At 48.9% G+C, this 26,796-nt stretch overlaps 2 protein-coding genes across 11 annotated transcripts in view; one reads left to right on the top strand and one right to left on the bottom strand.

Moving 5' to 3' along the window:
- Positions 1-443: 443 nt before the first annotated feature.
- Positions 444-23,570, top strand: LOC102941408 (2-5A-dependent ribonuclease). Of its 10 annotated transcripts, none has more exons than XM_043552874.1 (10): positions 444-490; positions 4,842-6,521; positions 6,959-7,050; positions 9,860-10,071; positions 10,243-10,375; positions 10,694-10,720; positions 14,430-14,545; positions 14,953-15,050; positions 22,128-22,234; positions 23,254-23,570. In XM_043552874.1, exons 2-9 carry the CDS (start codon positions 5,039-5,041, stop codon positions 22,199-22,201), a joined length of 2,235 nt encoding a protein of 744 aa, XP_043408809.1. In that variant the 5' UTR covers positions 444-490; positions 4,842-5,038; the 3' UTR covers positions 22,202-22,234; positions 23,254-23,570. The 10 variants fall into 10 exon arrangements, with proteins under 10 accessions (XP_043408809.1, XP_043408810.1, XP_043408815.1 ...); XM_043552875.1 differs by lacking the exon at positions 444-490 and adding an exon at positions 1,225-1,247; XM_043552876.1 differs by lacking the exon at positions 444-490 and adding an exon at positions 1,661-1,963 and having other exon boundaries at positions 10,246-10,375.
- Positions 20,420-26,796, bottom strand: part of RGSL1 (regulator of G protein signaling like 1) — a 33,486-nt gene continuing 27,109 nt past the window's right edge. Inside the window, exons 18-22 of the mRNA XM_043552871.1 lie at positions 26,335-26,459; positions 26,040-26,152; positions 22,344-22,439; positions 21,950-22,013; positions 20,420-20,866 (exon numbers count right to left, since the gene is read on the bottom strand). Coding sequence (XP_043408806.1) covers positions 20,830-20,866; positions 21,950-22,013; positions 22,344-22,439; positions 26,040-26,152; positions 26,335-26,459 — 435 coding nt within the window. The 3' untranslated portion in view covers positions 20,420-20,829. The remainder of the gene's footprint in view (positions 20,867-21,949; positions 22,014-22,343; positions 22,440-26,039; positions 26,153-26,334; positions 26,460-26,796) is intronic.

The raw sequence follows: 26,796 nt of genomic DNA, 5'->3' as shown, positions 1-26,796 counted from the left end.
GAGAAAACCTGGATTTGTGCTGGAAATGGCCCACCTTGATTATCATACACATTGTAAGGAGAGTGATCACTTTACATAAGCTATTACCAGCAGGAGAGTGGGGTGGGGGGAGAGAAAACCTTTTGTAGTGATAAACACCCATTTTTTCATGATTTGTGTGTGTAAAAACAAACATCTTCTGTATTTTCCACAGTATGCATCCGATGAAGTGAGCTGTAGCTCACGAAAGCTTATGCTCAAATAAATTGGTTAGTCTCTAAGGTGCCACAAGTCTCTAAGGTGCTTTTCTTTTTGGTAGTAGTAATAGTCGCTTTATTTTCTATAGCTAAGTCATGCGATGGGAGGGATCCATGAAGTATTTAGGAGAGGTAGGTTGCTTGTGTTTGGACTGTACCGGTAAGAAATGTAACTTACTTCCACCCCTGGCCCCGCCCCTTCCGCCTGACACCTCGCCCCTTCCGCGGGAGGGGGAAGAGTGGGACCGGTACTGGTAAGAGCTGTATTTTATTTTCACCCCTGGGTGTGGGAAGGGCTCAGGCAGAGGGTTGGGGTGTGGGCTGGGTCTGGGGATGAGGGGTTCATGGTGATGGGGGCTCAGGTGGGTTGGGGTTGGAGTGAGTCTGGGGATGAGGGGTTCAAGGGGGGGCTCAGGGCTGGGGCAGAGGGAGGGGTGAGGGCTCTGGCTGGGGGTGTGGGCTCCGGGGTGGGGCAGGGCTGAGGCTGAGGAGTTTGGGGTGGAGGCAGGCTGCCCCTGGCTGGGGCCAGAGAAGATGACTTCCCCCAGCCCTCCCCCTACTGGCAGCAGCAAGCTCCGCGGGAGGGCCCGCCCCCCCGGCAGCACACGCACCTTGCACCACTGTCACTGCACTTAGTCCTAGGTCCCCTCTCAGGTCCAGGAAGCCCCCTTGCCTCCCTTTTGGTGGGGTGGGGTGGAACTGCCATCATGTGTGCGCCTTCTTCCCTGCTGCTGCCCCTCATTGTAGCCTTGCTGGGGGTGGGGGATGGGGCTGCCCCTTGCCCAGCATGGGGCAGGAGCGGTGACTGCTGGTGGAGGGTCCCGCTGGAAAAGGGAAGAATCCATCTGTCCGAGGCGGAAGGGCAGGGTCAGGGTCAGGTTGGGTCAGCCTGCCCTGGCACCAGTGTTTGGGGGGCACTAGGACCCTGCGGCAGCAGTTGATGCTGGGAGCCGGCAGGGCAGAGTGCAGGGGGGAGCTGCAGGGGGCAGCCGTCCGCTGCCTAGGGCACAGGTAGGGACGCTCGGGGGAGGCATGTGGGGGTGGCAGGGCGGGGCTGGGGGACAGACCCGGCCCTGAACATTGGTGGAGCTGGGTCCCCGTGCTCTGAATATTGCTGGAGCACGGGCACCATGGGCCCATATAACTCGCTGCCCCTGGTAGGTCAGGGTCCCAGATTTTGGGGCTTCTCAGGATAGGGTCAGGGTTCCTGAGGGGAGGGGTCCCCAGGCTAGTGCTAGGGTTCCAAAGGGTAGGGTCCCTCTAGATAGGGATAGGGTTGCAGAGGTTGGGCTCCTCGGGCAAAGGTTTCAAAGGGGAGGGCTCCCCATGCCCTACACTAATGGCAAAAGTCATTGCTGTTCAGTGTACTCCTATGTCTGCAACACTCTGCAGTGAGGAGGCGTGGGCGGAGCCAACTCCACCCTCCTCCCGCTCTGCAGGAGAGCCAGGAAAAGGAGAGCCCTGGAGCTCAGTTGCTGCTGAGTCATGGGAGGGAGAGGACCTGGCTTCTAGGGAGCCTTTGCAAGATCCCAGCCCAGCCCCTGAGTGGACCAATGCCTTGCAGTTAGGGGAAGCAGACAAGGACCCCAAGGAGCTGCCAGTGGGCAAGTACCCCGAGGAGACAAGGATGTTTGGACCACGGGGCCCTACACCCAGACTTCTGCCATAGACTGTGGTAGGAAGTAGCCCAGGGGGACCAGACTCCAATCCGGTTCTGCTGCCAGAGAGTGAGTCAGCGTGTTGTGGGTGGACCCCCGCTGACCCAGTGGCACACCCATCCACCACTGTTAGCCCCCTGGGCTGGGACCCGGTGGACCCCCCCTGCTGCCAATGCCACCCCTGGGCCTGTGTGTTGCTTGTGGTCTGTCCTGTTAACCCCACAAGCTCCCGATTGCTTGCCAGCTCCCCGCCCGCTCTGCCTGGAGAGTTAGGTGACCTTATTTCCCTCAACTGAAAATGGGACTCAAGGGGCTGGGGCCGGAGTCTTCTGGTGTTGCTGCTTACCCTTTGCCCCTCTTGCAATGTTCCTCCGTGCTCCCAATTGAGCCAAGTAGCAGAGATGGGGTGGGGAGAATGAGGATGGAGGAATGGGTATGGGCAAGGATCTGGGCAGCAGAGCAGGGTGTGAATGCGTGAGCGCCTTTGAGCTCGTAGTTAGGAGGTGAAGCTGTTGGATTATGATCCAGCCAGCAGTGCGATGCCCCTTTCGGGGCTGGGATAGCAGAGGGGCAGGAAGGAGGCTCTGGGTAGTCGGAGGGACCAAGGAGACTCCATATGGCAGCCCTGGGGAGATGGCAGGAGGCCAGGATGTGGCAGAAGCAGGTGACTGGAGGCGGACTGTGGAGGGAAAGAGGCCGGTTGGGGCTGGGTGCGTGGGCTGAAGAGCACATGAGGCCAGGGTGGGGGTGCTGTGGGGACCACAGGTGCCGACTTCCCAAAGTGCTGGGCGGTGCTTGACCCTTGGCTCTGCCCCAGGCCCTGCCCCCACTCCACCCCTTTCCCCAAAGCACCACCCTGTCTCTTCCTGCCCCCATCCCAGCTCCACCCCCACCCCGCCTCTTCCCATCCAGTTCCGCCCCCTCCCCCTAGTTTGCTGCATCCTTGCTCCTCCCCCTCCCTCCCAGAGCCTCCTGTACGCTGCGGAACAGCTGATCGCAGGAGGCGCTGGGAAGGAGGGCGAGGCACCCGCTGGTGGGCAGAAGGCACTGGGGGAGGAGGAGGTGCTGATAGGGGGGCTACTGGTGGGTGCTCAGCCCCCACCATTTTTCCCCCGTGGGTGCTCCAGCCCCAGAGCACCCACAGAGTCGGCACCTATGGCAGGGCTGGCTCAGGGGTGTGAGATCAGGGTGGGTGGGCAGGCTCCAGGAACTGCTCCTGGGTGGGGGGCACGAGACTGGGGTGGGATGGGTCGACGCCGGGGACCACTCAGAACACAAGCATGGATTCGCATGGCTCCAGTCCCAGCTCAGCTTCAGCCTGCATGCAGAGGCAGCATGTAGCTGTGGCTAGTGGGGTGGGGGGGCACAGATGAAAGGTTCTGGAGGGTCATGTGCCCCCCATCCCCACCGCAGTGTGACTATATTTCCAAAAGGAAAAAGGGGACACTGCGCATGGGGCTGGTCCATGCCCTGTTCCACCCCCTCTCCTGCTGAGGGGTTGCCCCGTGCCTTGTCCCCGCTCCAATCTCTGCGCCTGAGAGTGCCCCCCCCCCACGCACGCTGGTCTGGATGTTCTGTGAAGTAGACAGCAGTGCTGGGACTCCAGCTGCAGGGAAGAGGAAGCAGCTCCATGGGGGGGCGGGGGGAGAGGGAGGAGGTCAGCCAGCCACCCTGCTCCCTCCCCAGGCTGCAGTGACACACTGAGAGCACAGCTGCCAGAGGTGTCTGGAGAAATGTGAGGGGGGGAGGACATATGACCCTGTGTGTCCTGCCCACACGTCACCTCTGCCCCTGGTGTCCACTGAAAAGCATCTGGCTGTCCAGATTTGGACTGTGGTCTGCCTAATGACTACCCCTGCCTGAGAGACTGCGTTTGCTGGCTGCCTTAGCCAAGAGGGTTAGGCACAAGCATGCTCCCTGCTCTGCCCCACTCAGCAGTGTTCCCTCTAATTTTTTTCCACACTAGTGTGGAATGAATTTTCTTATGTGCACCAATATGAAGGTGATGTGTGACACGTCACCTCCATATTGGTGCACATAACAAAATTCATGTGGTGGGGGTGGGGCCGAGGGGTTCGGAGTGTGGGAGGGGGCTCAGGGCTGGGACAGAGGGTTGGGGTGCAGGAGTGTGAGGGCTCCGGCTGGGGGTGCGAGCTCTGGGGGGGGGGCCAGGGATGAGGGGCTCAGGGCTGGGATAGGGGTTTGGGGTGTGTGGCAGGTCCAGGGCTGAGTTGGGGCCAGGGGAATGGTGTCCCGGCCGCTGCAGGTCTGGGCCAGGGCTGGGTTCCCTGAGTACCTGCACGGTGCTAAATAGGCTGCTGCGCGGCCATGCAGTTTACAGAGAATTTAGCCACCCAGCCGCCCAGAGCTCCTTCGTAGACTGTTAATTCCTGTCTGCCTGGGCCAGAAGGTGCTGGGCTAAGGACTGTTTGTGGCTCTGCCCCACCCAGAGGGCCAGAGCTCCTCCTCCCCCGCAGACTGTTCCTTGCTGTCAGCCCCAGCCAGGCGACTGCCGACTAAAGACTGGCTGTGGCTCTGCCCTGCCCAGAGGTCCGGAGTTTCCCCTATAAACTTGTTGTCTTCCTGTAGTGAGGTGGAGTGGCCTCCCTCCCCACTCGAGAGCAAGGGACAACTCCACGCTCCCTCTGAATGTATTGATCTATCCATTTAGGGGGTTACCTAATACAGCATTTTAGTGCACAGTAGGTTTTTCACCTCTTGGGATTTGGGCACTAATCCAGGATTAAGAAAATGAGTTTAATAGTATTCATCTTAGGCCCTTAGATTAGAAAACATGAGTTCCACTCCGTTCCCATGAATTCATTATAATTATAAGTCTTGAGTACAGAGGAGGGGAGTAGAGTGGGGATGGCTGTAAAGAACACTTATTGCAACTGTAAACTCTGGGATTAAGTTAACAGGAGATGCTACTTTTTCTGTTAACCAGGTGAAATAGCTGAAAAAAACTCCTGAGGGAATCTTCAGGACTGCACAGTGAAGCGTTGTGTGCGGCTCTCATCAAAGGCAGATGTAGATCCACGTCCTTCTTCCCAGTTCGATTGTATGGGAAATAAATTTTGTTCTAAAAACTGCTCATGAAAGGGACAAAGAGGAGCAAAGGGCACAGCCACTGATTTATCCTTCATGGAGGCCACAGGCAACAGCCAGCCAGCGGCACCAAACGGCTGCGGAAATGGAACAGCAGCAGCCACAGCGTCTCAGTTAGATGAGGCTATCAAAAAAGGTTCAGTAAAGACAGTCCGGCAGCTGTTGGAGGAAGGTGCAGATGTCAATTCCAAGGTAGAAGGTGGTTGGACACCTCTGCACAGTGCTGTACAGGCTGATCAGGAGGAGATCGTTAGCCTTCTGCTGGAGCAGGGTGCTGATCCACATGCCAGAAAGGACAATGGTGCCACTCCCTTTATTATAGCAGGCATAGTGGGGAATGTGAACCTTTTGGAGCTCTTTCTTTCTAAGGGGTCAGAAATCAATGAGAAGGATAACAACGGCTTCACGGCCTTTATGGAGGCTGCTTGGTATGGGAGGGAGAAGGCCTTGAAATTCTTGTATGAGAATTTCTCGGATGAGAAAGAGAGGGATGTGAATTTGGGCCGGATGGTCAGTACACAACAAAGACAAATGTACAAAGGCGGGGAAACAGCCCTGATGGATGCTGCCAGGAAAGGCCACCTCTCAGCTGTGAAAACCCTCGTGAAAGAGATGAGAGCCAGCGTGCATGCCTGTGATAACTTTGGCAGGAACGCTTTGATCCACGCGTTACGGCTGCCTCAGAAGAGGAACACCATACTTAGACAAAACAAGAATATAGAACCGATCGTCTCCTTTCTGCTGGACTGTGGCGCTGATGTTACTGGAAGAGATGAAAATGGGAAGACTTCACTCATCCTGGCAGCAGAGAGGCAAAGTCAGGATTTGGTGGAATTGTTACTGAAGACAAGCAAAGTTGACGTTAACGCCATGGGCAATGATGGCAAAACAGCGCTGAAGGTAGCTGTGGAAAACAACCATGAGGAAATAGCCAAGCTGTTATGTGAGAACGGAGCCAGGGCAGATGGTAGTGACGTTTTTGCGGCCAAAGAGAACTACAACAATGAAATGGTGGTGTTGCTGCTCAAATACGGCGCAACGGCTACTAATAGTCAGCCTCCTAAAGAGTGGGCACCCACCAGCAAACGCTGGGGAGAGCAACTATGGCGTCTTCACAGTATAAATTCCCCTCAGATTGGAAAACTCAACATCATATTTGATGAGTATTACCGCATTGAGAGCACCTCTGAAGGAGGCATCTACCTGGGGTTCCATGCAGGGAAAGAGGTGGCTGTGAAGAGATTCCTTCTTGGCAGTGATAAGGCTAAACAAGAATCCATGTGTCTCAGTCACTGCCATAGAAACAGGCATATGGTAAAACTTCATGGGACTGAGACTCATGGCAACTGCCAGCTCTTCTGCCTCTCCCTCTGTGAGAGCAACCTTGAGGATCATCTGAGCAAATCTGCACAGGGAGTGAATAATCATGACATCCTCAAGACACTCTTGGAAGCAGTGAGAGATCTGCACTCTTTGGAATTAGGCCATGGGGACCTGCACCCACGTAACATTTTGATAGGTTTGTGTGTTTTACATTCAGTTCCATTTAATCCTGCAGCCTGGCTGGGAGAGAAATTCTAGAAAGCAGGGTATTAGAGAAGATTCAAACCCATGACTTGCACCCTGTGTGTGTGTGTGTGTGTGTGTGTGTGTGTGTTTTCACAACAAGGATGTTATTATGCATGTGTACAAGGATGTTGTAGTATGTATATGTGTGAAAGACAAGGATATTGTGTGTATCCCAGACAGACAGACAGACAAGGGGGAAGGAAACCTGATCGCAGTGGCAACAAAGCCTGCAGCTGAGCAGCTTTACCACTATTTGGAGGGATCAGGGCATCCCTCTGAGTAACCCTGCTCTGCGGAACAAAGGGTTAATTCAGCCACACAATAGAAAGGTGGAACACTGCACAGGAGCTGTTCATTTACTATTAACAAATTATGTTGCTTTGCTAGATGCGGATGATAAAGTTCTCCTTGCAGATTTTGATAAGAGTCGCAGTTTTGCTGAAGGTCAAAGGGAACTTATAATCAAAGAAGACTTGGAGGTACTTTTCCTTAATACCAATATTGTGTTTACAGTTTTTCAACTTTCTGCCATTTCTTTTCTGTTTTTTTCCTAGTCTCTTTCTTTTTTTTAATTTCCTGGGGGGAGAGATCTTAGCCTGCTCTGCTCATACAAAAATAACATGTGGTTATGCCTTTTGAGCCAAGTGATTAGCTAACATTTGGGGTCTTGTGAGTTGATTCTGTTAGGAAAAGAAATAAATTATGGAGCCAGGTATTTCTTTGATGCACGCCTGCTTATTTACAAAGAATGCACATAAAGTCCAGTTTCCCTGAACACAAAAGAAATCAAACAGCTGGCGACAGTTTCTTTGCTCACAGTCCCAAGCCTTTTGCCCAGCCAGCACTCAACCCAAAAGTGCTGTCTCTTAGCTTTTGTCAGCGTCAGGCTGTAAGCGCATCTTTGGCTGTGCCTTGGCTGCCTTCTCTGTCTGCTTCTGTGGGTTTCTGCCCCCCGCCACAAGTCCTACTCCAACAAACAATACACTTCAAAACCTCTCTTCCCATGTAGCTCAGTTTCTGACCTGATCTGCATGGCTGGTGTTTTGAGTGGTGGTCTCTATTGTTTCAGCTATCTATTCCATAAAGGAACTCGATTATTTCTTACATTTATACAGAAGAAATGGCAGTGGTTAACACAACCGCCAACCTAACAATATAGTTATTGGTCTCTGCAGAATCATACATAGAAATGGACAATGCAGAAGGTCAGAGTATTGTTGACAGGAAATCAATTTGGCAGCAGCCAATCAGATGGCTTGATTTCTTGGACCTTCCAATGCTTCTAAAAAAAAAAAATACAAATTGCAGGTGCATGTGATAGAAATAATGGATTGTTCCGTCACTTCTGATAAGAGACCTTCTTGATCCTTTAATTTCAACATGCTAATATAATGATGTGTCAGAAACAGCCAAGAAATCAAAGGGTTGCAGCCACGTTGTGGCACTGCAATCTATTCTTTAGACAGAGCCAGCTCTCCCTGGCTAGATCTATGTCTTGTGATTTTTTTTTTCATTCTTTTATACCTATATTGTTTTTATTGCTATACCAGTCCATTGGAGCCATGCAGGCAAGGAGCTCTGGAGGAAGGGGGCTGCCAAGTGCCAGATCTATTGGTAGGAAGTTGCTTTTCCCTGTGGGGGTAGGAGATGAAACGTAACTCCATCAGTGGCACAATGTATATGAAAATCTTACAACCCAAAGTTCCATCCCTTTGCTTTTCACACAGATAGAGACAATCTGGCCCATAGTCTTTTCTATGTATCTTGTTTTCAGTTTATTTTAAACTTGATATAAAAATACAGTGGCCATGACACCTACAGCACACTGCAGCGTATGGGCAATTTGACCAGGAGCTGGTCAGCTTCTTGCTGTAGATCACCAGAAGTTGACATAGCTCCTAGGAAAATGGAATTTTTAATAGAAAAGGATATTTTTCCCCACCAGAAGCAAGGCCTTTGGGTATTACAAGAGGTGAACATTGAAGACTTTTTCCTCTGAGCTATTGCAAGTTGCTATTTACAATGTGCACTAATCTGACAAGAGGATCTCTGCTATTCTGGTTGAAATGGCCAGCATGTTCTAAGCTGCAACTGGGCTGACTGCTGTAATGTATTTATTAGTGTTCACTTCAAATGAAACAGACAAAAATTGGCTGCAAAGCTATAGCTAAGTTAATTTTTAGTTTCTTTAAGTGTAGATCAATGTTTCTCCACCTTTTCAGGTTGACAACTTCCTATGGAAAGTTAAAAAAATGTTGCAACCTCGTTACTTTTATAGTAAATGTAAGGATAAAAAAGTATCGATGATAATGCTAAGCTTATATAAATTTATTTGTGTGTGTGTTTTGAGAGGTTGACAGAGAATACTTGATTTTGAAGGGTAAGGTGAATTGGGAGTGGGGGAGTGAGATTTTCTTTGCTTTAGATTCTAATTAAAAATTTCAATGCCTCATGACACCCCTGGTTACCTTTCAGGACTCCCTGGGGTTGCAACCTACTCATTGAGAAAAGATAAATAAAACTGTTGAAGGACAAGTCATTTCCTTATATTACATGCACAATAAAGGGAGAGTAACAGATACATAAAATAGGCCTTAGGCCACAATCCAATTGACTTCAGTGGCATCACTCACGGTGTGTGAAGTTAAGCACATGTGTTAACCTTTGCAGGATTTAGGCCTATGGGAATACACCAGAGGCAAAGCAGTTCATCCACTGGTTCAATTGTTCATCCAACTCCCAAACAGAAAAAAACAGTGAAGGTTGCTAAGTATCAACAATTTATTTAACTACCACATCATTTACAAAACCCAAACCTTTAACAGCAAGGAAGTGAATAGTTAAAACATCATAACATCTTACACCCACGTAATAAACGTAAGCACGTTATTCTTTCTTAGTCTAAAGAAATGTATATTTCATTACAACACAACAACCTTAACCTTGATCCACGGATTCTATTATTTTACATGCAGCATTTTTTTAAAAAGCCCAACAACCCTGATTTCAGTATCAAAACAGCTTCTTTGAAGGGATACTGTAAGTGGGAGATATTATCAATTCATATACCTATTTTTGGTAAAGACCCTGTACCTGCTGTTTCTTGAGAATAGCAGAACAAAGAGAATTTGGCCCATAGGATGAACATATAACTGAATCTGTGCGGATTATGAGCTCAGTACTGCTTCTTCTGAACTCAAGGAGAGCAGGCTCAAACCCTATATGCTCTGTCTGCTGGAGGTTTTGGCTCTGGAAGTGAAATATTCTGATGCTTGTTCTCCTGCTCAGGCACTCGGAAGGTTGGTCCTATATGTTGTAACAAGGGGTGAGGTCCCTTTTGATGGACCTGATGGAGAGGATGTGGCTGCAAGATGTCCAACGGATTTGCAGGGTCACACGGAGATTGAAGATCTCATAAGAAGTTTGGTCTCCGCCCATGGAGGAAACTCAGTCCAGTTAGGAGACTTGATCCACCATCCATTTTTCTGGACCCATGAGAGGTAAGTGTCATTAACAATAGTTCTAGGATCTCAAACAATAGATACAATAGCTGCAATGCTCCTGCCATAACCTCCCAGCTCTGGGATAATAAATGTGCCAGGACGACCCTGACTCACCTTAGCAGGTACACATTCTTGAAGGCCATCCCTTCCTCTCTTTCAATTCCACAGCAGGTTTGAGTTTCTTGTGGATGTCGGGAATAATCCAGACATTGAAAAACGCAATTCTGAGAGCCAGATTGTGAAAGCTTTGAGTTGCAATAAGGCAACAACTGAGAAGCACTTCTACCAGTGGACTAAGAAGGTAAGCTTTAATCAGCTAATTATATATTAAGAATAATCCTCCAAATAGGCTTCCTGCTGTGTCTTGTATTCTCTCTATCTTTGTTGTATAGTGCAAATGTTCCAGGGCTAGGACCGTTGTCAGTTAGTGTTTTATACAGCACCCAGCACACTGCTGGCATTTAAATCATAAAATAAATAACAATAGGCAGCTTGTACTAGGAAAGGTGGCCCTGAAGACCTCTAGGCCCAAAGGTTTTCTGTATGTGGGCCACAGATGTCTCAGCCCAGATTCCTTACTGTGGATCAAGACTAATTTCCTTTTCTCTCTTTTTGGTAGTGTCATCATAGTCCTTTCTGCTTGATGGTTGGTTGGACTATTGCCTGTATTCAACCTTTTCTCAGTTTGCTCATGTTCTGTGTCCACTGTGTCTTCAAAGACAAGGATACCTGTTGCTGGTGGCAAGGCTGAAGGAATCCATAAATGCTGTTTATTACTAAGCCTGTCCATTGCAAAGTGAAATGGAGGACCTCTTGCCAAAACCTACTTGATTTAGTGATCAAAAGCAGCTAATGGCCAACCAAGGGATTTGACAGAAGGAAACTGACACATAATCAAGGCATCCTCCAATATACATATTCTTCCAGTGCACTGATACTAAATAACTTCATTATCAGTGGATTCCTGTACCAAATGGAATCTGAATTGGTTTGCCAAATTGCTAATATACATTTGATATTTAAAATATACTTTAGATATTTTCTTCTTAGGAAAATGCATTGTGTTTTTCCTATATTGCCATTTCATATTTTAAATATCTGAAAACTTCATCAGTTTTGTACCTTTTCAAGTATATTTTTTTGCCATTTTTTCATTCCAAATCCCTTCCCCCACGTATTATCATGCAGGTTGCACACTTAAGCACTCAGATATTAGGAAATGACAAAATTAAAGTTACACATGTAATGGTAATTATTATTTATTTTTGTATTAAAGTAGTACCTAGCAGCCTGTACCAAGATCAAGGCCCCATCACATTAGGTGCTGCATGAACATCTAGTGAGAGATAATCCCTGCCCTCAGGAACTCACAATCTAAACAGACAAGAGAGAGAAGGTGGGAGAAAGAAAGTATAATTTTTATTTTACAAATGGAGAATGGAGGCACAGAGAGAGTCAGAGGGAGTCTGTCACACAGGGAGTCTGCTGGAAACTTGAATCCAGAGCCAGATCTCCTGAGTCCCAGTCCTGTGCTTTAACCATAAAACCGTCATTCCTCTAACTCTGCCCCCTTGTGTATGCCTGAAGATATGTAGTGAATGGGCTTCACAGGGCCTGATCCAATGCCCATTGATGTCAATGGAAGCCTTTCCATAGGTGTCAGGGATCAAGCCCTAACTGCACACCTTACAAGATGCACCTTTCAAGGTTCTAGAGGGGAAAACTGTGTTGTGTTGTATTATTTGAGAAATAGTATGTAACGTAATTAGAGTCTCTGAGCCAAATTCTGAAATCTGTTACATGAATTTGGTCCTGAATACTATGCATTATGTATAAGGCAGGGGTCGGCAACCTCTGGCATGCGTGCCAAAGATGGCACACGAGCCGATTTTTAATGGCACGCTGCTGCCTGCCGGGTCCTAGCCGCCGGCCCCGCTCAGCTGGCTGCCGAACCCAGGCCGGCAGTGGGCTGAGCAGGGCCGGCGGCTGGGACCCCGACCGGCAGCAGCGTGCCATTAAAAATCCTGCCCGCCCTGGCCTGCTCTTCTCTGCGCCCCCCCGCCCCGGGGCGGGGGGGCAGGATGAAGAAGCTTGGTGCTGCCGGCTGCTGCTGCAGGGCAGGCAAGGTCCCCCCTCCCCCGCCTCTTAACCCAGCGTGCTGGGTTCCTGCCCCTCCTGCTCTCCCTCCCTGCTGCCGATCAGCTGATGGCCCTCGGGGAGAAGTAGAGCCGCAGCGCACGCGCTGCTCCCGGGAAGAGGTGGGGACGGGGCCTTGAGGAAGGGGGGGTGGAATCAGGGCATATCCTCTCCAGCCCCCTGCCGTGAGCTGCTCTGGGCAGGGGGCTGGGAGCACCCCCATGATCCTAGCCCACACTCCCAGCCCTCTGCCTTGACCCCTGCCCCCCCTCCTCGGCCCTGACCCCTACACACTCCCAGCCCTCGGCCCTGACCCCTACACCCCCCTCACACATACCCAGCCTCCTGCCCTGACACCTGCACCCCCCCACGACCCCATCCCTGACTCCAGTACCCCCCACACCCCATGCCCTGACTCCTGCACCCTCCGCACTCCCACCCCCACCCTGAGCACGAAACGGGAGCTCCTGCACCCCCCACACATTCCAACCTGCACCCCTTGCACCAAATGGGAGCTGCCCAGGTAAGCACTCCACACCCAAACCCTGAGCCCCCTCCCTCATTCTAGCTCCTGGCCAGACCCTACACCCCAACCCCCAGCCTGCTCCTTCACCCCCAGCCCTGTGCTCAGTGCACTCCCACCCTCAGCTCAGTGCAGAGAGGGAGAGGAAGAGAATGGGCTAGAACCAGGGAAAAGGTAGGTACTCACTGTATGTGGGCAGGACCAGGATCCCAGACCGGCAGCGGGCTGAGTGGGGTCGGCAGCCGGGACCCTGGCTGGCAGGAGCCGGTGGACGGAACCCCAGACCGGCAGCGGGCTGAGTGGCAGCAGGCTGAGCTGCTCAGCCCACTGCCGGTCTGGGGTTCTGGCTGCCGGCCCCTTGCCAGCCAGGGTCCCAGCCGCAGGCCCCACTCAGCCGGCTGCCGGTCTAGGTGAACGGAACCCCAGGCTGGCAGTGGGCTGAGCGGGCCGGCGGCGTAAGATCAGCATTTTAATTTAATTTAAAATGAAGCTTCTTAAACATTTTGAAAACCTTGTTTACTTTACATACAACAATAGTTTAGTTATATAATATATAGACTTATAGCGAGAGACCTTCTAAAAAACGTTAAAATGTATTACTGGCACGCGAAACCTTAAATTAAAGTGAATAAATGAAGATTCGGCACACCACTTCTGAAAGCTTCCCGACCCCTGGTATAAGGCTAGTTAAGGTTGCATATACAGTCTTCACTGTGGCACTTCCTGACATTGAATGGTATTCCTATTGCTTCAAAGGGAAAAAAATTCCATAACTTAGAATGGTTTGGACCCACCAGAATTCTCTATATCAGGTGTGCAGTGACTGTGCACCTTAGTCAGTAATGCAAAAGGTTCTGTGGAGCCCTGCCTGTTGGAACGAACAATTTTGGTGTGCAGTAAATGTACGCTCACTGAGGCCTTTGTGTAAGTTGCTCGGTCTGGGTAGCCCCCTATGACACTTCAGTGAGTCTCTGTACAGATATTGGGGCCTCAATGCATAATATAGTTGTGCATGCTCACAGTGCATCTAGGCTAGCCAAGCACACATGTAGTGCTGCATGCCTGCATTTAGAACTCTGCTAAGAGTGGCTAAAAAACCCTGTACTTGTACAAAGCACTGTGCGTGTGCAAACTGTGGTTTCAAGACCCTGCAATCTCTGCAGAAACAAAACCACAAGTCACCAGAGGTAGTTCTCTTTGCATAGGTCTATTTTCTCCCAGCTAAATTTCAACTTTCTTTGATCTAGTCCTTTTGGCTCTCAGGGGTTGCAAGGTTGGGCAGTGGTTTTGTTTATAATAGGGAAGGTACTTAATTTTTTTTTTTTTTAACATGTTCTTAACAGCGGGACTGTTTTAGCTCATACTCTGTGAAAAAACAAAAACAGCCCAATTCATCCCCAGACAGACACTGAACCTGGAAAATTTCAGCCTGAGACGTGAAAAGTTTTGGAGAGCTCTGAGTGACTGACATAGGGGGTTACAATGGAAACAATTATGCAGCCTTAACTATCGCTGTAGCTATAAAATAGGTGTGGTCAATTCTGTTGAAAATGTAAGAAATAATGGGATAGTGACTCTGTTTCCAGTGTGGGAGATCGCAGTAGCCAGGGGACAAGAAGGAGGGGGAAGGAAGAGAGTATTTTCTGTGGTATGGGAACCTCATGGAGTGACCGATCTCTTATGAGTCATTTTTCAGATTGATCAAGGTGTCCTGAAAAACATGGAAAAGAGACGCCCCTATGAAGATACTGTCACTGACCTGTTGAGGTTAATCAGAAATGTCGGGGCGCACTATGGTGGAAAACCACAATGGTAAGTGGTCGTATCGGGATTGATGTCCCAGATGAAGATCGTTTCGGGGAGGCTGCGAGGGGACTTAGGGTGGAGCAGGTCCTTTTCTCACTTCCAGCATTATAAAGAAACAAAAGACAACTTTAAGTGCATTTTGCAACCAGATTTTGAAAACTAGTGGCCAAATGCTCTTCCCCCCATGAAGTGATTTTTTTTTTTTTAAATTCCAGGGCATGAGAACTAGGGTGAGAATGGGAGAAGCCACAGACGCAAAGCAGGGAGAGCATGAACCTTAGTTGGTTTTCAGGAAATTCTCTCAAGGCTGGTGAAACTTCACCGGCAGAAGCAAAAAGTGGAAAAACCTACTTCTTTGATACTTCTCAATGAATTGGGATGCCCCACGTAAAATCATCCATTTTCTATTCTAGGTTCAAGGAAATAATCCAGAACCCATCACAGTATTTTGTTGACCGGTTTCCAGATCTGACATTTTATGTCTATGAGCATTTGCGCCGTGTAGACACAGGTTGGTGGGATTTAATTATCTATTTGGTAAATATCTCCAGTTTGGGAACTCAAATTAATCAGTTTATTTTCACAAGCACGCTCTGCCAGTGTTAATCAGAATGGAGAGAAGGCCTTCATTGGCCCCAAGGCTGATGTATCTTTATGAAAGCTCTCAATTTCCTGCATCATATCTTCTCTCTTCACAGTTCTAGGTGCACTCCCCTCAAACAACTTGGGAGGCTGAACTGCGGACCTTCAGAGCTAAATGCATGGGCTGCTACAGCTTGAGCTAAAGTTCTCTAGCTAGGGTTGTAACGGACTCTTAACCTCTGCAGATCAGGCATAGAACTAGTTGGTTACACCTGCCCCACAGAGGCCGGGGCGATATGAGCAATCAATCCTGGCCTCGCTATAGAGTAACCCTCATGTAGCCAGGCCACGGGGTGTTGGGAACTTGTTGTTCACTCCTGTGTGAGGTCTGTTTACAACAAAGGTCTAAGCCAGTGGTTCTCAAACTTTAGCAACCCAAGGATCCCCATTTTGATTTAAAAATTTTCAGGGACCCCCAACCCCCCATGCTCAGCCCTTGCCCCACCCCTTCTCTGAGGCCCCACCCCCACTCACTCCATCCCCCCTTTCCTCCCTTGCTCGCTCTCACCCCACCCTCACTCACTTTCACTAGGCTGGGGCAGGGGGTTGGGGTCCGGGAGCGGGTGTGGGCTCTGGAAGAAAGTTTGGTTGGGGAGGGGGTTAGCGGTACGGGGAGAAGTTTGGGTGCAGGAGGGGGTGCGGGCTTTGGGAAGGAGTTTGGGTGCAGGAGGGGATGCAGGCTTTCGGAGGGAGTTTGAGTGCTGGCTCTCGGCTGGGGCAGGGGGTTGGGGTGTGGGAGGGAGTGATGGGTGCAGCACTTACCTCGGGCGGCTCCCACCTGGCACATCTCTCTGGCAACGGCTCCTAGGTGAGGGCAGGACAGGGGGTCTCCACACGCTGCCCCTGCCTGCAGGCACCACCCCTGCAGCCCCCATTGATTCATAGATATTAAGGTTAGAAGGGACCATTATGATCATCTAGTCTGACCTCCTGCACAATGCAGGCGACAGAATCTAACTCACCCACTCCTGCGATAAACCTCTCACCTATGTCTGAGCTATTGAAGTCCTCAAATCATGGTTTAAAGACTTCAAGGGCCAGAGAATCCTCCAGCAAGTGACCCGTGCCCCATGCTACAGAGGAAGGCAAAAAACCCCCAGGGCCTCTTCCAATCTGCCCTGGAGGAAAATTTCTTCCCGACCCCAAATATGAACCTGAGCATGTGGGCAAGATTCACCAGCCAGATACCCAGGAAAGAATTCTCTGTAGTAACTCAGATCCCACCCCATCTAACATCCCATCACAGGCCATTGGGCCTATTTACCATGAATAGTTAAAGATTAATTAGTTGCCAAAATCATGTTATCCCATCATACCATCTCCTCCATAAACTTATTGAGTTTAATCTTGAAGCCAGATAGGTCTTCTGCCCCCACTGCTTCCCTTGGAAGGCTATTCCAGAACTTCATTCCTCTGATGGTTAGAAACCTTCGTCTAATTTCAAGTCTAAACTTCCCGATGGCCAGTTTATATCCATTTGTTCTTGTGTCCATATTGGTACTGAGCTTAAATAATTCCTCTCCCTCTCCGATATTTATCCCTCTGATATATTTATAGAGAGCAATCATATCTTTCCCTCAACTTTCTTTTGGTTAGGCTAAACAAGCCAAGCTCTTTGAGTCTCCCTTCATAAGACAGGTTTTCCGTTCCTTGGATCATCCTAGTGGCCCTTCTCTGTACCTGTTCCAGTTTAAATTCATCCTTCTTAAACATGGGAGACCAGAACTGCACACAGTATTGCAAGTGAGGTCTTACCAGTGCCTTGTATAACGGTACTAATACCTCCTTGTCTCTACTGGAAATACCTCGCCTGATGCATCCCAAGACCACATTAGCTTTTTTCATGGCCATATCATATTGGCGGCTCAAAGTCATCCTGTGGTGACATCCTCCTTGCATTGGTGTACAGATATCTTAATTTTTGCTGTTTGGCCTCACTTACATTCTTTACCCGATTAGGCACGGTCATTCTACAGCCAGTATGACCTATTAGACTGGTATCCACATTGCCTTTCCTCCTTATGTCCATTCTCCTACCCACGACTGTATCCTTTCTTACTTTGTTTTCTTCCCTCTCAATGCTAAAATCCAGCGTGGAGATTACCTGGACATCTCCCAACCATCTCCCCCAAATTCCTAGTTTAAAGCTCTCTTAATCAGTTGTGCCAGCCTCCATCCTAGAAGTCTATTTCCTTCCCTACTCAGATGAAGTCCATCCCGAGAGAACTGTCCTTTGTCCATGAATGCCTCCCAGTGGCCATACATCCCAAAGCCCTCCTTATAGCACCACTGCCTGAGCCATCTGTTGATAGTCATAATCTTGTCATACCTTTGTTGCCCTTCTCTAGGAACAGGCAGAATCCCACTGAAGATCACCTGAGCCTCGATTTCCTTAAGCGTCTTCCCCAGCCTGGCATAGTCTCCGTTGATATGTTCCAGTGAGAATCTACCGGTATCATTTGTTCCCACATGAAGGATAATTAGTGGATTCTTTCCCGCTCCCTTTAGGATCCTTTTCAACCTCAGGTCTACATCCCGTGTCTTAGCACCTGGAAGACAGCACACACTTCCATTCTCTGGATCAGCTCTGGTTACAGGCCTGTCTATTCTTCTCAGTAAGGAGTCCCCGGTCATGTAGACCTGCCTTTTCCTGGTGACGGTACTATTCTCCAGTCTATCCCCTGTTCCCTCTGGCTGCAAGTTCTTTCCATTCCTATTCTCCCTTGTAATCCTTTTCAACACATCCTGTATCCTCCTGGGGCTCATATTTGGTGTAGTCTCCATTGACTCTTCCCCTTTTCCTATAGGGCTAGCCGCTCTTCTCTTCTTCCTTGCCCTTCCACCTTCAGTGACCACCTGCTGAGCCCCTTCATTTTCCAACTCTGCAAACCTATTCTTGAGCTCTATTTCTCCTTCACTAGCCCATCTTTTCCTCTGCCTGGTTCTCTTAGTCACATGCTTCCACTGTCCACTTTCCTCACCCAGCAGTCTCCCCTCGGAATTCTTCAGTTCTGCTTCCATCTGCAAGTCTGAGCTTTTCCCTTCAGCTGCCTCATGTCTTTGCTCCATAATCCACTCAAACCCCCTCCTAAACTCAACCAGAGTCTCCACCTGCATCTCCAGTCCTCAGATCTTTTCCTCCATCAGCTCTATCAGACGGCATTTCATGCAGACAAAACTCTTACCAGGTACCCCCTCCAGGATCATGTACATACCGCAGCTTCCACATCCAGCCATCTTCATTGTGTCTTCCACGACATGGGTCACTCCCACTGCTGCCTCTGTATCTGTCATAGTCTTCCCACCTAAATCCTGTTAATCTGGGAAACACAAACCACACCAAAACCCACCACCCACAGCAAAAACAAACCCCAAACATGCACCACAAGACAAACTCCCCTCCTTACAGCTCTGTTTGCTGGCTCCTGTGCCGCTGCCTGACTGGCTGGCTACCTTTATAGGACCCCTAGTCAGAGAAGCCCCGCCCCCTAATCAGGGCTCAGCTTCTCTCCCAGCACAAAGCCCCTACAAGCCTCTACACGTACAAATAATACAAATACAAAACCAAATACAAATACCTTCTCCTCCAACAGAACTCCCACTGAAACTCCCCTGTTTACAGCTCTGTTTGCTGGCTCCTGGGAGCTGCGGAGTCAGCGCTTGGGGTGGGGGCAGCATGCGGAGACCCCCTTGGCCCCCCCAGGGGCTGCAGAGGCATTACCGGCCGCTTCTGGGAGCGGCTGGGAGCCAAGGTCTCTGCTCCTCCCCCTCCCTCCCACTGCCACCTTCACGAGGGGCGGGGGGGGGGGAGGTGGGGTGGACAGTTGTCTGGTCTATGCTAACAGGGTGTAAATGCCCCAGGGCCAGAAGTTCTCTAGCATCTCCAAAGAGGGGATGAGAGTGAGAACAGGAGATGGATTCAGAGGCTCATATGGTGGGTTCAGAGTCTGAAGGGACAGGAATTCATTGTGGAGGTTGCTCTGCTAGTTTTATTTAGAGGAAGACAGAAGGGTACTAGGAACACATCAAGCAAACAGAACCTTTTATTCTCTGCACTTGTTTGCATCTGAGCAGAAAGTTTCTCTGTGCATGTGCATGTTTCTTGAAACTCAGAACTTTTTTCCCATTGCAGCGTCCGCTAATAACATCGGAGCACTAGGCTTCCCGCTGTCTCTGTGGAGGGGAAAAACACTTTACATCACATGCTGCAATGACCTCTGGGAAATTAACAAGCGAGAAGGATAGTGGGGGGACGGATACAGCTCCCTTAGGCCTTGTTTACACTGGGGATTTCGGCCAGCGCAGTAGCTGCACTAGTGTAGGCAGGCAAAGAGGCTTTAAACTGCAGTTAGGTTAGCAACGATGCAGCTTGCCCAGGCTTCAAGGAGTCACAAGCTCTCCCAGCGCAAACTGTAGCTTGTAGAGCTTTTGCCTGCCCGCACTAGGGGTTTGCACTGGTGCAGCTACCTTGGTGGCTAGCCACTGGTGGCTGTAACAGGGGCATATCCCCAGGGTAGACAATGACTTACAGAGAGACCAGATTTTCCTGCAATGTTGCTTCAAAGCCACAGAGGGGGCCCGGTTACTTTGTGTGAGTTGTTGGAACAACTCCCTCTGAGAACTGAGACAAGAGCATTGCACCCGGGGAATCAATACACCCAAGCAGCAAACCTACTAATTATTATTTATTGGTGTTACGGAAGTGCCTACTAGCCCCAGTCATGGACCACGGCTCTAGGAGCTGGACAAACACAGAACAAAAAGACAGCCCGGGCCCCAAAGAGCTTAGAATCTCAAGATGAGACAACAGGTGGAGATGGACAGACAGGGAGGTACAAGGAAACAATGAGACAATATTGTCTAAATAGACTAGACAGCCCCAGACTGCGGGAAGGGGTCTAACACACAAGCAGAGTGATCAGCAGGATGGCAGCAAACGTCATGTTCATTCCACAACTATTTTAGGCGGGGGTGAGGAGTGGTTTTACTTAGTTAGGAGATCAGCCAAATGGAAAGGGAGGTGAAGGGGACAGGGCAGGGGAGGAGAGGCTAAGAGGGGCAGGTGTGGACTGAAGGTGAGGTGAAGATACTGTGAGGAGGGAGAGGGAGGGTTTGAGCAAACAGCCAGCCAGTCAGGGCAGGGCAGAGCAAGTCAGAACCAGCTACAGTTTTGACTGCGATGTCTTGAGGTCCCTGCTTTGGCTGTGCTTGCCCCGCCGGCTGGAGTTTCTGGCTGGCTGCTCTCTGCTATTGTCCCCCAAGTGGAGGGGTGTGCAGGCCCTGCCGTCCTAGTGCCTAGGCCTAGCTACCTACCTCCCGGTGACCTTTCTTTCTTTCTTTCTTTTTTTTGCTTCCACTTATTTGTTTATGGGGGAAGGGGCCAGTGATTAAAGAACATTATTGAAGGCGGAAGATGCCATCATTGTCCACAGCCGAGGACTATGAGGACAGGTGTTGTGCAACCCATAGGTCTGCCAAAGCACCTAATGCCTGAACTGTCACAACCCCTGATATTCTAGTCCAGACCTCCCACCACAGCCCTGCTAGTGCACCTCAGTCCTGACCTGCAGCACTGCCGTGTCTTCAGAGCCAGCCTCCGGGTGGAGAGGGACAGTTGCTCTCACTCAAACAGTGAAAGCGGGGATGGATTAGGTTGGCTTTTTAGAAGCATCTTGAAGCTGTTGCCTGAAGGAAAAAGAGCAAGAATGTCAGGCAGTGCCAATCCAAGATGGGTGGGGGACAGGAGGGCACCCACCCTGTACTATACAAATGCACTGGAATTGCAACAAAGCTGAGAAGCTAACAATCCCATTCACCCCTAGTGAGTTTTGGTTTCTATGACACAAATGTTGTCATGGATACAGTCATTTCCTCAAAAGCAGAACAAGTTTCAACATGTCCCACCACTCCCTCCTGGCCCTGGTCCTTGGTCCATGAGCATGTGTCCATACATATTATTTGTCAGCCCATCCCAACTCTATCTAGACTTAGTCCTACTTTCTACTTTATCCTCTGGAGTTTAGAGTTCAGAATGGTCCAAGGGCTCTTAACCAGAAGCAGTGAAATGAAAAGCCTGACTATCAGGGAAGCTATCCCAATGGCGAGGTCTCTTGGACTGGGTATAATCTCCCAAACTCTTTCCGCTGGACCGTTTGGAACAGAACTGGACAAAGCACTGGAGAGTATACAGTCTATCGGAGTCCCTCTATGCTCCCATCGCTGCAGGATCAGAGTGCCTTCCAAGGATTTAGTCTCACAATGCCTGAGGGAGGGAAGTGTTGTTATCCCCACTTTACAGATGGCAAAATGAGGCGCAGAGAGAGTAGTTAATTCACTGAGAGTCTGTGGCAGAGCCAGGAACAGAAGCAGGATCCCCTAATTCCCAGTCCAGTGCTTCAATCGCAAGATTATTCTAAAAATCCCCTTCTGTTCCCCACATTGATGAATTAGATGGATGCTGTGGTGGGCACCGTTAGACAAACGTTAGGTACCAAAAACCACATCAAATCTAATCTAATGCTCGTTCTGTGCCATCTGTGCAGGGGCAGAGAGGGGCATAAAGTAAGTTACCCCCTTATTCTGTAGTCATCTTCAGCTGGGGTTACTTTCCCCCCTCTTAATTGTGCCTGGGGTAGGCTGGGGCGACAGGGAGCTGGTACTGCCCACACAACTTGTACTCAGCTTGGGAAGCGAGTGATTCCCATCTCATCCTGGGCACTCACACCGGGTCTGGATGGAAGGAGATGAGGTTTCCCAGTCATTACCTACCCGATCTGTTGGGTCACGCAGATGCCAGATGGGGGCTTTTTCCAGTTGAGGCTTCCAGACGATGCTGAGACAAAACCCAAGAGAACTTTCCGTCATGTATTGAAAATCACCCTGCAGGCCCCCTCCACACAAGCAACCAGCAGCATTCTAACATCTAAGCATCTTTTTTCCTGGGCAGATAGGAAGGTGAACTCAAGAGAAAGAGCATTCCTAACTTCTCCTCGGGGTAAAGAGATCAGCACGGGGACATGATGCTCCCAAGGTGACCTGGCAGCATTTACGCAGGTGGGCACAGGAATAACTAGAGACAGGAGAGTCTGATTTCCCAGGCTCCTTCCTCATCACTTGGCACTCGGTTCCCAGGTCAGAGAGCCTCAGGGGCAAAGTTACTTACACTTTTGCTCTGTAGAAGAATCCACTTCCTCCCGAGGCTGAGGTAGCAGCAGTTGGATCCCCTTGAGCAGCGTGAACCTAATGATTGGATGGTCCTCTATTGAAAGAGGAGGCAAAACAATACACCACAGTAACTTCTCCAGCATTGGGATCCTTCTCTAATGCATGTCCAACAGATTCCCCCTTCCTCTGCTCTATCACCCAGCTGCTCCCACACAGATTCGCAGGTCTCTTCGGCTCCTTTCATCTGGATTGGCAGACAGGGTTGAGGGGGGACTGGAGAGAGAGATTGCATCCCCCTCCCTATCCCATATTAAATGACTGGGTTGTGACATAGACACGTATCCTTGGGCAAGAGGGGGAAGGAAGCGGCTCAGGGTAATCCAACAAGCATCTCATTTGCTGTTGTTGTAGCCTGTTCTCTTTGAACATCAGGCACAGACAATGAAACAAGATGAGAGGACGAATGAATAACAGAGGGAACCACCTCCTGCCCTAGGTTCTGCTGCAGCAATGGTGATCAACAGGGGTAGGAGCTACTGACTGTCGCATGCATGGTACAGGTCTTGAAGGACAGAATGTGGGGCCTTGTGTTTAGTCGGATGTTGTTCAAGGTGGTTTGTTTGGTTGTGTGAATGGAGAGGGAAAGAGGAAGGTGGTACATGGAGCCACAAAGACATACAGCTTTACACACAGCCACACAGTTTAACACATTGCCACACATGCCCAGCCACATCCATAGTCCGATATATACATGGAGCCAGCCAGCTGGTGTATGCACAAGAACTGCATGTTTACTCTACAAATTGTAGGATGAAGCACTATCTTCATCTTCATGTGGCAGATGTCATTTGAATTTCTCCCTCCCTGAATGAGAGATCTGAAGTTCTGAATTATATATTTTTTTCAAGCTTTCCTAAAGAAGGTCCTTCACCACATCCTCAAAGGCTACAATCCCAGGTGAGACATCACTTTGAGTACCGGAAGCTGCCCAGTCCTCTGCTGATGACAAAATAAGGCACAAGTGGAGCAACAGTGACACCATGTGGCCAGGTGGAAGAAAAACTCAAGTCTCTTCCTTGGGAATATCCCAGAAAGAGAGGCACCCCAGGGGAGTGGGGTTGGGAAGAGAAATGAATTTAAAATATGTACATGCTGTGATGCATTGCTCTGCTCAGCCACTTCTCCGCAGTGATTGTAATCCCAGAAATAAACTAAAGTAAATAAAGGTGCTTTTGTGTGATCAATATATATTTAGGGTTTTTTTCCTAGTAATTTTAGAGTTCTTTTTTTAAAAACTATTTAACCCATCCTGTCAGTAACCTCACTAGGCAAAGCTTTTACTTTAGGGCATGATCATGATCAGCAAGGTATCTTAGCAAAAGTCAGCAGAAACAGTTCAGTTTGCAAGTCGAAACAAGATTTTTCTGACTGCCTAAAATACAGTTTTATCCTGGGTTTGGAAATCCAGCTGGGTACTTTCCCCTCATCATACAATGACACCAACAATACAGATTCCGCCATCAGAGATTGGCTGGCAAGTGTGTGGATGACATGAAGCAGAAGAGAATCTGCTTTGCTCTCCCACCACTATCTCAGCTTTGCAGTGCGGACACTGGTAATAACTACAGATGATTCTTCTCATTTAATGGGCAGCTCTAGAAACTGACACAAATACAGCGAATAGCTATAATATGCAGGTCAGAGTGATTTATGCACCATCCTCTGCTGGATCTAGTGAGGATGTTAGCCTGTCAAAGGCCTTAGCTACAGACTCTGGATTCTGCTAGGGGCCCCAGTCCTGCAAGGAGCTTTGTGCAGGCACAGGGGTCTGGACAGTTGGCACTCCTTGCTGGATTATGGCCATGATGGGACGGAACAAAGTGCCATTTCAACAGATTCCATTTGCTGTCCAGTCCAGAGCAACACTTGAATACTAGTATAACGATTGGTCACATCTCAAAGCATCATGGTTTTTAACAGGAACTCTGGTGCCTGGGTGTGGACAGCATGGAACAGAAATAGTTAATGACTGTAATAATTTGCATGTACTGCATATAGCTCTCTCCATAAAGCTCTTTATGAAGATTTGTTTACCCTCCCAAACAGCCCTGTCAGGTAGATACCCTAAGTCTTTTTATGTGCAATTGAAATTTTGACTGATATCTGGCTGAGAATAATCATGTGATGAATCAAATTTTGTCTGGCTCCTTGGAAGGTCAATAATCCTGACTTTGGGACTAGAGCCATGACGTGTTAAGGAGCTGGTCTCGGAAGCCTTAAACATTCCACAAACAAGTAAGGAAGGGAGATTGTTGTGGTTACACATAGTAACTTCCACTTTGAGTGAAAATAACATTTATTGTTCCTTGGGATAAATATTGAGTTCTGTTTGGCCTTGGTCAATACATCTTGATATGCATCTCAACAGACATCAATGGGCTTGATTCAACACTCAGATCAATAGCGCCACATAAAACTGCTGTAACAAAATAGAGAATCGAGGCTCCAGATCTTCATTTTATATGCAGGGAAACCGAGGCACAGCAGTTACATGACTTGACCAAGGTCATTCAACGATGTAGTAGAGAGAACAGAATCTTAGACTCCTGACTCTCGGTTTTCCATTCTAACTATTAAAGAAAATAAAACTCCCTCTTTTCATAAAAAATTGACTATTTTGATTAAAAGTGGTAAGTCAATTAGAAAATTGCCACATGAATACTCAGTGAGGAATCCAAGCTGTCAGAGGGAGTGACAACCACTTTAGTGCTAATGTCTTAGTATTATTTCATAGCTTGGTTCTTAAAGGAGCTGATACTAAGTGCCAGGCTGAGGAGTGAAAATTGTCCCTGATCCCTAGGAGAATGTACTCTATACCAGTCACTCCACTTCACACCTGAACTCTAGTGAGTATCACCCCCAAACCCTTACTGCAGTTTCTCTGCATTCTAAGTGATCAGTTCAGCCCTGGTGTAATGCCACTGATGTCAGCGAAGTTACATGAGAAATGAATCACTCCTCAATCTGCTTTCATCTCCGAACCTGTCTGGGAGCAAATTCGCAAACCAGAATTAATTTGGTTTAATTTCTGTTTTGATGGGTTGAATATTTTTTGGGACGTGGTATAAGGAATCCAGTGGGTTTAGTGTGGAGAAAGTGCATCTGATGGATATGACCCTGATTTGACTTTCTGTATTCAGCAGCAGATGTACAGTTACGGGACTTACCACTGAGGGATTTTCATGAGCTATCAGGAGGGAATGAAGGGAGAGGCCCTAGTTGTTTTGAGACCATCATGCTGTTTGAAAAGGATCCCCAACATAAGGAGATAGGAATTGACAGATCAATATTAATCCATCAATTCATATCTTCTGCTTCAGTTACAGTATCTGTATCATTAGCTGATGTTTCACAAAAAAACTCCCCTAGACAATTGTGCAGCACTTTACCTGGAGGAAGATTCCTTCCTGACCTGATCCAGTTTACACCATGAAAGCTGCCTGATCTATGCAAATGCTCACCAAATGAAGGTACTTTAATATCAAACTTTGCCTCTCATACAGAACCCACTGGTGAGCCGCTACCTGAGGCATTAGAGGATGGGCAAAGCTGAGAGGACTAATGTGCAGCATACGTGACATGGCGAACACATCAGAGAAAGAGAGAGGATGAGGAAGAGGCAGTCTCAGCTTACCCCCACTGAAGATACTGGATGTCCTAGGTGATGTCTTAGCAGGGAGTGGAGAGAGATATTTTTTTATCTTCGGGTACCTGCGGAAGGACTTCATTGCCTTCCAGTTACAGTATCTGTAGGGGAAATGCTAACGTTAAGGACAGACAGCAAATCAAGTCTAACACGTTTGAGGAATACAGCCAGCAATAATGTCCCATTCGGACTCACATTTTCTTTGGAAGAAGGTAAGGCGAGAAAATGCCCAACACCCACCTCTGCACCCCCCTCGCCCAGCCCTAAAGAGAGGGATTTTTACCTTTTCCAGAAGTGTATCAGAACTGGGAAGACATTGAGCAAGGCCACATGATAGAGGCTGCGATCCAGGACCCCTCTGGAAGTTAAATTCCGGATTAAATCTTTCTGGCCCTCAGAAATGTTCACCTGGCCACAGAACAGAGACCACTTCATAAATGGGGCTTGAGGCACGGGTGGAATCCCTACTGGATCCCAGAGAGAAACACCCCTAGTAACTCCACCCCGCCCTCGCACCTTCCAGGATTCTGCATTCCACTTATAGAGCCCTGGTCACAGTTCAAAGGTCTCCAAGCAGGGTCTCGGTTTATTTCCTGGCTAACTAGCCAAAATCCAAAGAAATCCCCTTTCTGCCCCTTCCCTCACCATGCATTTAAAAAGGGATTTAAAAAGAAAGGTGGTTAAAACAGCAGTGTGCCATGGGGAGGTGCACCGTAACAGGGAGGGAGAGTATGAATGATCTCTA

This window comes from Chelonia mydas, chromosome 8, assembly GCF_015237465.2.
Source record: "Chelonia mydas isolate rCheMyd1 chromosome 8, rCheMyd1.pri.v2, whole genome shotgun sequence".
Lineage (NCBI taxonomy): Eukaryota > Metazoa > Chordata > Testudines > Cheloniidae > Chelonia > Chelonia mydas.
Note: the sequence above shows the minus strand (reverse complement) of the source record. Positions and strands in the feature narration are given on the sequence as shown.